The sequence below is a fragment of the Rhinatrema bivittatum genome, chromosome 13 (assembly GCF_901001135.1).
Source record: "Rhinatrema bivittatum chromosome 13, aRhiBiv1.1, whole genome shotgun sequence".
Classification (NCBI taxonomy): domain Eukaryota; kingdom Metazoa; phylum Chordata; class Amphibia; order Gymnophiona; family Rhinatrematidae; genus Rhinatrema; species Rhinatrema bivittatum.
Window position 1 is genome coordinate 9,070,895 of NC_042627.1, and position 11,066 is coordinate 9,081,960.

At 42.7% G+C, this 11,066-nt stretch overlaps 1 protein-coding gene across 1 annotated transcript; it reads left to right on the forward strand.

Annotated features, from left to right (window-relative positions):
* The first annotated feature begins 487 nt into the window (after positions 1 to 487).
* Positions 488 to 9,695, forward strand: ISL2 (ISL LIM homeobox 2). Its single transcript, XM_029575942.1, has 6 exons — positions 488 to 658; positions 1,303 to 1,492; positions 2,063 to 2,325; positions 5,436 to 5,719; positions 7,465 to 7,632; positions 8,916 to 9,695. The coding sequence occupies exons 1-6, from the start codon at positions 601 to 603 to the stop codon at positions 9,030 to 9,032; spliced, it is 1,080 nt and encodes a 359-aa protein (XP_029431802.1). The 5' UTR covers positions 488 to 600; the 3' UTR covers positions 9,033 to 9,695.
* Positions 9,696 to 11,066: the final 1,371 nt, after the last annotated feature.

Below are 11,066 nucleotides of genomic sequence, written 5' to 3' on the forward strand. Positions count from 1 at the left end.
CCTTTATGCTTCCGATAAAGAAAAAAAAAAAAAGAAAGTGAAGGCCTGGCTCCAGAGACCTCCTCCAGTTACTGCAATCTATGGGAACACGCCCCGATCTCTCTTTATTTCCCTCCCATTCTCTCCTTGCACACCGCTGCCTTTCTCGCCCATTTCCCCCCTTCTGTTTCGTCTTGTCTAAAGGGGGCTTGAGATTTCCCACCGGAAGACCCCACACCACAGGTTGCTGAGCTTCAGGAAACAGAGGCAGAGGGGAGACTGGGACCTCGCACAGCTGGCCCGCTCCCACCCTCCAGCGGCTTCCGGAAATTCTTGCAGGCCTCGCCCCCCATGACACGCCTCCCTCGCCGGTCTCCACCTATCACCCGCCGGGCTCCCTCGCTCTCCGCCAATCACCGCCCGAGGCCCCTGTCCTCCTGCACGGTGACGTCGCATACCCCGGGGGCCTTGCCTCACTCTCCTGCGCGCTGACGTCATGCTGCGTGCGGGCCAGTGCAGGCTGCGCTCCCGAGTGCTGGGCTTGAGTAGTAACCGAGCAGAGAGCCGGAGCGGGACTTACGGGCTGTTTCTGCGTCAGACCTTGCTACTCAAGCTCTCTGCATGGTGGAGATAAGCTTTCAGTATCCTTTCCTGGGTGCCATGGGCGATCATTCCAAAAGTAAGTCTCGAAATATCAGATATCAGTATCCAGCTGCTTCTACAAGTGGATAAAATACTTTTGATAGTTGTTTGTTTTTTGTTTGTTTCCATATTTTGCCATTGACTGAACCTAATTGTTATTTTAAATTAGTGGAGTTCCCTCCTTGACATTTAAGTCACATTGGGCTACATTTTTCCCGTTTAAACTCAAATTAAATGATTGATTTCGTTGGCTATTTTTCTTTGAATGTTTTTTCCCAAGACAACGGTCTTATTTATATTCGTGTCCTTTTGATGTAAAGTGGAGAAAGCGCACTTACTGAAAAGTATCTTGCAAAGAAACCCGAGCGGTAAATAACAGCAACGCTTCTACCTAAATTTCTTTTTTTTTTTTTTTTATACACTATTTAGCCCCTCCATCTTCCGTGTGCGTCTTTACCAAGTTCATTTTCCTAGCAAAGCCAGTTCAGAGGTGACAGTAAAAGGCTGGGAGATCTCTCCCTGCATTTGTCCTTCTACCTTCTTTGTATGCCGTGGGAAGGAGCACCCTGGCTATGCGGGGATCCCGGCTGGTTAGGGTGGGGAGGCAGCTGCATGCACAGAATGGAGGGGAGCTGGGCTCTCTGCAGTGTGTTGATCTCTCTGCTCCTCTCCCCCTGCCAGAGAAGCCCGGACTTTCCATGTGTGTAGGCTGTGGCAGTCAGATCCATGACCAGTACATCCTGAAGGTCTCCCCGGCCCTGGAGTGGCATGCCGCATGTCTCAAATGCGCTGAATGCAGCCAGTACCTGGATGAAACCTGCACTTGTTTTGTGAGAGATGGCAAGACATACTGTAAGAGGGATTATATCAGGTGAATCAAAAGCTCTTTCTCCATATTGACCAAAAAAAAAAAAAGTCCCCTTCCCTCCATTATATTTTAAGCACGCATCTGTAAAATGTTCCCTTAATAATTGTAAATGCTTGGCTTAGGTACATCTGAATATGTTGTCCTTCCATAGTGGCCTTACAAAATTCTATTTTAGTTGTTAGTGTAGACTAACAAAAAATAAAACATATTCCAATGAAAAGATTAAAGAAGCTTGAGGGAGAGATTAGTTGTAGATATTTTGTTTAACTGGTAATATATGTTTCTGGAATTTCCAGTCGCAGACTAAAGCGAACAAATGAAACGAAAAATGGATGCAGAATTTAATTAAAAAAAAAAAAGTGTGACATGGATGTGAAACTTTAATAATATTTGTTCAGCTTCCCCCTTATTTCTGAAATAGTTTCTTTGGAACCTATTTTCTCAAGTTTGAGGGGGGAAAGAATTATTCTGCATGGGACATTTTTTCCTCAGGAGTATTTTGCAAAGAGTTTCAGGTCATTTGGGGCTGAAAGCAGTAAATGTGCTTTTTCTTTGCTTTCTCTGTTTGCTCAGGTTGTTCGGTATAAAGTGTGCCAAGTGTAAGATGGCTTTCAGTAGCAGTGATTTGGTGATGAGAGCCCGGGAGAGTGTGTATCACATAGAGTGCTTTCGGTGCTCGGTGTGCACCAGGCAGCTCCTGCCGGGGGATGAGTTCTCTCTACGGGATCATGAGCTGCTCTGCCGGGCTGACCACAGTCTCCTGCTGGACAGGAGCTCAACCGAGAGCCCTCTCAGCCCGGGCCACCTCCAAAGCAGCAGAGCCCTGCACCTGTCAGGTAAGATCAGTCACAAACCCAGCAATATGGGAGAGAGCCAGTCTGCTCGCTCTGTCCTACCTGATCTCATTTAGTCCCTCCTGTGTACCTCTATTTAATGTGCATCACAGAAATATGAACGGTCCTTTGGCACAAGCGAAACATTTACAAAGGCTATTCTCAAGACATTGGACTGTAAAAATGTAGTTGATTATATTGTACGTAGCTTGTGAGAGCTAAAACTCTCTTCTTCAGGTCGGAATCCAAACCAGCAAAAGATAAATGTAAATCTTTTCCTCGTTTAAATTAAGCTGGTCAAGAAAGGTATTGATAGTCCAATAGCAAGGTTTTTGTTTTCTGTGTTAACCTTTACTTTGGCAAATGGAGCGAATAGGGCCTGCTGTACAGTATAATACCCTAGCACATGCAGTGTATATTATTCAGTGAATCCCTGTATCCTGCACCATTGTTGTACACGGTGTCAATATCTGTTATGCACTGGACAGGCAGCAGGGGTATGTCCCCTGGTGATTCGGTTTATATGCGCAGTATATTAATGCGAATGCATATTCTTAGCAGCATCTTATATCCCCATACTTCAGGAGGAGAGGACGAAACCCTGGTCTTTTTCCCTGCATAGGGTTAGCTGTGTTACATATAGGAAAGGAGAGCTGGCAGCAAGGGCAGGGCGCTGCTCTTTATTGCCACAGCTACAGATGGAGAAAGTGGCTGCCGCCTTTAATGAGGACTAAAAGCTCCTCTTTTACAGCTCGATTGACTTTTCCCGAGTGAGAAAATCCTTCTTTGCTGGCGTATAAATCGTGTTGGGAAGGAATACATTTATTTGGTTGATAGTACTGGTTTCATGACTGATCCATTTTTTTTTCCCGGTAGCTTCCTAATTATTGCTTTTTAAAAGATCCAATAAAAAAAAATTAGAAAAAGCTACGCTGGGAATTCTGAGCCTTGACTATAAAAGGAAATATATATATATATTTACATGCTATATATATATATATATATATATATATATATATAGAGAGCATGTAAAGAGAACTTGTTTTTCTTACTTTTGTAAAGGCTGGAATTAACGCGCATTCATTTTCGGTTTCAACTCGCCAATGAAACCCCAGGGCTATGCTTTGCAGTTGGCTATTTTTCGCCTTGTAGTTGTACAACCGATCACTGTAACGCGCGCGTAATGCCAGAAGAAAAAACTTTGGCCGATTTTGGACTGCTTGGGCTTCCTGTCTGGTCGCCGTTGTGATTACGCTAGAGACGTTCACACGGGTTCAAAACTTTGAAAGTGAAACAATTACAGGTAGCCCATGTTTGATCCAGATGAAAGAGTGCAGTCCGGATCCTGTGGTTAGATGAAAGGGGCCAGAGCAGACGCAGAGAGCCGGAACCAAAGCCCAGCGAGGAGCGTTCAGACACCTCCCCTCCCCCCACACCGTGCGGGGGGAGAGAATACAAAAATGTGAATGGGAAAGACATCAAGACCGGGCGGGAAACCGATTACTGTTGGGGGATGGAGGAAGAAAGAGACGGGTTTCTAGTGCTGTCTGCTCGTTCCCCCCCCCCCCCCCCGTACAACAATTAGTTGTGGACCTACCTTGTCGCAGGAAGCCCCTCTCGTCCCACAATGGCCTTGTTCTTTTGGGGGCTCTGAGCCTGACTGTGCTGCAGCGGACTTGGCAAGTCCTTCTGCATGGCTTAACCATCGTTTAGCCTCGTTGGTAGAATCTGACCTTCTGTTTCTTAAATGACCTTCTCACAGGAACAAATCTGGGGGGAATAGTTCTTCCCCAGGAGGGGGGGGGGGGTGACGGCAGTTTTCTTAAAGACACAATCGTTGTCCTTTACTGTCTCCAGATTCCAAGCTGCTCCTCGATTTCCGGAGAATAAGAGCTGCAGTTCCTCTGGCTCTGCTTACATCTCTCACAATCGCCAAAACGAGGGCCCCCGTTTTGCAAACTTTTTCCTCGCAGAATAAGGCTCTAGCCTTTGAAAAAGTGTGTTTTTACATTTATTTTGCATTTTCATTTTGCAGTGCATAAAAGTAGCATTTTAACGCTGAAAGCCATTCAAATATTTTGATAAGGGATCTTGCAGCAAAACTAGAAACTTAACCTTGAATGAAATCCCTTTATTGTGTTTGGAAGACGTGGCGATTCACATGGATATTATGTAGGAACAAATATACACATGTTGAAATTAAATATTATAAAATATAGTACATGCCATTTTTCTTATACATTCATTTACTGCATGCAAAATAGCCTTAGTCAGAGAGAGCGATAAAAAATAACTACGCAATTTTTGTTATTCAAATATTTAAAAAAAATGCCGGTATATTGTATATTCGTCTCTATTTTTCTCACAGCTATTGTAATATTATATTTTAAATGATGTCAGTCCAATCATTTTGATACACACACATATTTAAAACGGAGAATCAAGAGTGCAGACATTGACTTTTAAGGCTCTATTTCGATATTTGTTTCAATATAAGCACAGAATGGAAGATAGTTCTTTATAAAGCAAGTTCAGCAGAATCCTATTCCTATGTACAAGCCCCCTAAACCTTTACTCTCTGTGAACAATATTCAGTGACTAATCCTGAATGTACAGGTTAACAAAAGCAAAAAAAAACGTATACCAGGCGCTGTCTTTTTTTATTGGCCTAACTATATTTCTGGACTAGCGTTGGAGAGCTAACTAAAACTCCCCTTTTCAGGTCAGAATTGAATGAGAAAAGTGCTGAGTGTAGCAACAAAAATAAGGAATAATGTGTGGAGTGAGGTGGCTTGGTACAGCTTTATAAGGACGTTCCAGAGGGGCTTTTTCCTACCTTATGGGGATGAGCTGCCCCTGGGCTTTTTCACTGCTGCAGCTGGTGAGGCTGTTTGACCCGAGTTCAGCTTCCGGCCATTGCGTTGGAATTGTGCCCTGTAGGTACACTGCCTCGCCACTAGAGGTCTCAGAATTGCAGACAGACGAAGGCACTTTTTTTTTTTTTCAAATATTGTCTATAGCCCAAAAAAAGAAAAAAGAGAGAGAGAAAGTAATTGGAAAATCGTGCCCTTAGTTACTGCTGATGGCTGTTTCGTGCTTCTTTGTTTTTGCAGACTCGGTGGGTGGCCGCCCGACCTCCCTCAGGCCTCACATCCATAAGCAGAGCGAAAAGACCACGCGGGTGCGGACGGTGCTGAACGAGAAGCAGCTCCACACACTGCGCACCTGCTACGCGGCCAATCCGCGGCCGGACGCGCTCATGAAGGAGCAGCTGGTGGAGATGACCGGCCTCAGCCCCCGGGTCATCCGAGTCTGGTTTCAGAACAAGCGCTGTAAAGACAAAAAGAAATCCATACTTATGAAGCAACTCCAACAACAGCAGCACCACGACAAGACAGTAAGGCCATAGTCTCTTTTTCCCCTCCCCCACCCTGTAGGACTGCCATAACTTTAATGGGAGAGACTTTTCCGAAAGACGTGGGAACGAGGGTGTGCAGATCACCACTAGTGAAAAGGCGCTAAATGCAAAGAATTTCCCTTCCCATGATTTTCCCTTTTCTGTAGTACTAGCAACATTCAAAACATTGAGATAGCCCAGTACAAAATATATCAGGCTATGGAAGCCGATTCTATCAGGTGGTGGGACAGAATACAGTAAAAACATAGTCTGTAGCAGGAAATAAGGCGCTTGGCTTTGTAAGAACTCATAAACGGGAAAGCCAAAAGTAAATTAATACAATACTTTCTAGACGATGTGAGATCGTCTTCACCCCTTGCTATCCACTAAATCTATAATTTCTGAACAATAATTTCCACTGTGAGAGTTTTCCCTATCCTGTGGTTAACTCTATTTTCCAATGAACTTCTCCAGTCCGTCCTTGGTTCCAAATTCTTTGGAAAATAGATTACAAATATTGCCCAAACCGTCCCAGGTAACATTATTATCAGTTCAGATCATCATTGCTGGAGAGGGTAATAATGGTTAAGTGACTTCAACTAAGTTTTACAGTTATTGAAATAAAGGCAAGTGCAACATAATTGCAATATAGGCGTGTTAGGGAGATAGATGAATAGAGTTTTTAATTTTATTCCTTACCTAGGTCTGTGATTCCCCTCCCCCCCTACACACACACTAATTTATAATAATTCAGAAAACAATTGAATTTCATCCAATCCCCATCATTTCTTTGATGGACAAAATAAAATATATATATATTTTAGATTGGGACCATCACAACTAAAGGGAGCCCTTGAAGATTATTTAAAAGGAGAGAGTTGTGTTTCCAGGAAATGGCTCTTTATGGGTCAGTAAATTCAAAGTTCCCTTCTTGTTTTGGCACAGAATAATGTTATGAAAAACAGCTCGAGTTATGGGCTGCCCGCAGTGTTAAGGCAGATTCAGATAATCTGTGTCAGGCTGAGATATATATTTACATCCCTTTTATAAACTGAGAGCACCAGCAAGCGGCTGAAGGGACAAAGTCACTTTTAGGATTTATCGGAGTCTGTGTAGCTAAATTTAGAAAAGGGTGTGTGAGTGTGGGGGGTGGGGAATAAGGTAGATTCCCTGAGCCTCGAGGGTGGGGTGGGGAGAGCTGATTTTCTTAACATTATTTTCTTTAGAAACTGGAGCATGGGAAAGAAGCAGCTCCGTCCTTGTGCTCAGAGACTCCCTTATGGGTATTACTGATATCGTTATTGCTGTTAATTAATTTTTCTACAATCAACATTACAACGTATGCAATGCCTACATTTACATATATAAATATACGTACATTCCAGGTACTTAATGCACTTATGGGTAAGGAGAAGATCTAAAGACTTTGAATTCGTTAAAGCATGAGATCATAAGCAGTTTGTGTGCTTCCACCAGTAATCTGGCTACTAACTGAAGTTAAGATCAATTACAGATGCCTTGGTTTATGAATCTTTACTGAACTTCCTGCCCTCGTGCCGCCTGACTGCGCACAAAAATCAAGGACGCGGCTGCTGGTGAATCGTAATAAAGCCCATTATAACGCTGCCGCCGCCGCTCTGATTATTATTTAACGCTGACCATGCAAAGCACGGAGTTGTGCTGCCTGATCTCTCCTATCCCGGGTTGCGCCGGCCTGAGATGTGGTTTTTCTCTTCTCTTCCCAGAGCTTGCAGGGCCTGACCGGGACTCCTCTGGTGGCCGGGAGTCCCATCCGCCACGAGAGCTCAGTGCAGGGCAGTGCTGTGGAGGTTCAGACCTACCAACCCCCTTGGAAAGCGCTGAGTGAGTTCGCCCTGCAGAGTGATCTGGAGCAGCCGGCCTTCCAGCAACTGGTGAGAGGCAGCCTGATCCTCTGTCCCCCATCTTCCAGCCCCTCCTCACTGCACCTTTCTCACCATCACTAGAAATGACCCTTTGTCTGGGCTCAGATTCAAAATGCGTTTATTATTATTATTATTTTTTTTTTCTTCAGTTAAGGGCCACAATGCTTTTAGTTTATCAATGGTCAAGTGGTTCTACAGCAAACTCGGAGCTTCTTGTGTGTCTACTATACAACTTGGAAAGAAAACAGCCACCACCTCTGTTCTCTCTCCTCCTAGTTATACTTTCGTTCTCCATTGTCTCATTTCTGTCGTTCTGCTATTTATTTAGGTCTTCCACCAATTCGTAGTTAAACACTCTGTTTACCGGCTGTAACCACCAGCTTTCCGCATCCTATATGTGACAAATAAAAGGAAACATCGCTGAAGATGTCTATGTTTAATTAGGGATTTCTTCTGAAAGACCTCATTTGAGACAAAAAAATATTATGTTTCTTAAGTGTTTTAAGAGCACTTCCTAGAAACTAAATGACAATGACAATTATTCCAAGTAAGCCCAGTGCAGATACATTTACCGTTTGCCTCTCTAAATATATGGATGTGATAATTATGGTTTGGTGGATAATCAAGAATAAATTCCGTATGATGTTGTACTTAATGCAATGGGAAAAGTGAGGCAGGAGTGTTTTGTGCATAATTAAATGCTAATTTGCCTGCTTTCCAATAGGGAGGGTATGATATATGTGTCCCATACATCAAGGAATGATATATATATGATCAAACATAGCTCATGTGCTGCTGGATCACTGCCTGGTTTAAATGAACTTGCGAAATAGGGCAGCTTTTACTCAGTGGTAATTAAATCAGTCGCCCTCCCTGAACGGAGAAACGCTGCAGAGTGAGAAACCAGGCCTTGTGCGGTTTGGGGGGGGGGGGGGGTCAGAATCATGCCCAGAAGCCCAATATGACATCAGGGCATATACCGGTACACATGCTAAAAAGGTTTCAATAAAGCCCTTCTGTGATGGGTGATACCTGGAAAATCTGTGTTTCAAGACTGAATGAAGTCTTGGAAGCCTCTCCTTTGACTAAATGGCAGGGCAAATATTTATGGGAAAGTATCCCAAGGAAACCTTTCCATGAGTACCTGGGATCGCTTCCTCTCTCCTGCCTGGCAGCACATTCCCTTCTTTAGCGGGGACTGCCTAGGCTGTGTGACATGCATGTGTTTTTTGGTCTCTAAGGATTCCTGGCAGAATGGAGATATTTACCTCTGTCCTCTTTTGTGATCTCAGGTCTCCTTCTCTGAATCCGGCTCCTTGGGTAACTCCTCTGGCAGTGATGTGACCTCTTTATCCTCCCAGTTACCGGACACTCCCAACAGCATGGTACCCAGCCCCGTGGAAACGTGAGAGACCCCCCGGCCCTGGGACTCAGCATGCTCGCCTCTCTCTCTCTCTCGTGTCATGTCCTGCATGTCGCCCGTCAAGCCTTCTCCAAAGCTCCTGCAAAAGGCAACCTCCTTCCTCCTGAATTGTCTTGATTGCCAAATACACCAAATGATCTGGACTGCTTTCACCAGAATGGAGAAACCAACCCTTTTGCTGTGGATACAATTATTTGTTTTTTTTTATTTCTCAAAGAAAATATGGAGAACCTCTATTCGTCCCAAGTCATCCATGAGACAGTTTCGGCCTCCTCCTCTGACGGACGATCACGATTTCTGGGCCTGCCTGAAACTGCTTGGGAATCAGTAACTCATCTCAATCCAAAGTTCTACTTTGAATGGCGTTTTCCAGTATATTTTCCCTGCTGCCCCGAAACCATTTGCCTCTGTTTGTTTGTTTTTTGGGTCATAATTATGACGTCAGAGAATCCTGTCCTTCCTTTGTTTATAATGCGCATGATTGCTGGAAAATATATGGAAATACTGAGACTTTTTATTGTTGTTGAAAATGTTTTAAATTATGGATGGAGGACAGATTGCTTGAGCCTTTAAAGAACAAAAAGTAAGTTATTGTTATTTATTGTCATGCAAACTGCGGTTCATAATAGGATAAATATTTGATCTTAATAAAATACATTTTATGAAGAATTCGTGTGTGTACTCTTGGGCGAGTTTCAGTCTTCACAAGCTTGACCCTTCCGATTTTACTATAATTAAAATGCAGTTCTCAGATGGATCATTAATTTAATACACGCGGGGTAACCAATGATGGTGTTAAACAAAGTTATTATTACAGTACAGTGAAACCCTCTTACACGGAACTCTGTGAAAGAGAATCTTTTGATTGAATAACTTAATTCATTTTAGGAGTAAAAATCTTTATGATGTAAAACTCCTCTTATAGGTGGCATTTTTTTTTTTTTAGGTAGTAGCGCTTCTTTTTAACCAGACTTTTCACCAGTTACTTTCTTTATAAATATCACAAGGTTATCACGGTGCAGTTAGGATATATAAATAATGTGGCAAAATACGTCGAACTCACTCAGTGGCCTCTGGCTTCCCAGCACAGTTCCCTGGATAACTGTTCTCTGCGAAATCGGCTCTAATGTAGTGAACGGTTTTGTGGCTGTACTAGCATAATTGACCATTACTTGATTATCAGTAATTATGGTGGTCTTACAACTAAAATAACAATAATGATAATTATTACCGTATGTAGTCTGACTAAATTAAATCGTAGCTTTAGGTTTACATTACAGCACGCACATTAATGTTCAGAACATTAAAAAAGGCAGAAAGCATAGAAGTAAGACGTTTACAGAAATATTCAAATATACACGGAGCATCACCAGAACTAAGATAGACCTGCTCGCCAAATACTATCAATGTAACTGTTTTCCTATCGTGGAAGTGCTGCATATTACTGCAGACTGAACTGAAAGGGTTACTTACTCAAGGCTACTTTCTGCAAGCTGAAATACTTCGCATTATGATGGAGTCACTCTTCATTAATTTTTGAAGTTTATTCAATTAGATGTTATTGTGATAAATTACAGCCATTTCCATCTAAAACCTGCAGAACCTTTCCAAGCCAGACTCAGGAGGCTTTTCTCGCAGAGAGGATGCATACATTAATAATATGAAGCTATATCAATATAAAATCGGCCACTTTTACACTTGCCAACTGTAGACACGATAAATCATATCTTCGCTCCATGCATTATCTTATAGGCACTGTTAAATGCAGTTTGAGCTTTAATATAGATTTGCTAAATTCAAATGATATGTAAAGGGCTAGGAAGATATACATCCATTTAAATTATTTATCTGTGTTTCTCAGCGTAGTATCTATATATCTTTCTCTATAGGAATTTAGCTACATTTGTCTATCTGCTTATCCATGTGGGATATGGAGTCTTTGTTCTAAGATTGGTTGGTTACCGATGTAAGTTAGGTAGTAGAATAAGGGTATAAACCTCTTTACTAACTAGATTCTAGA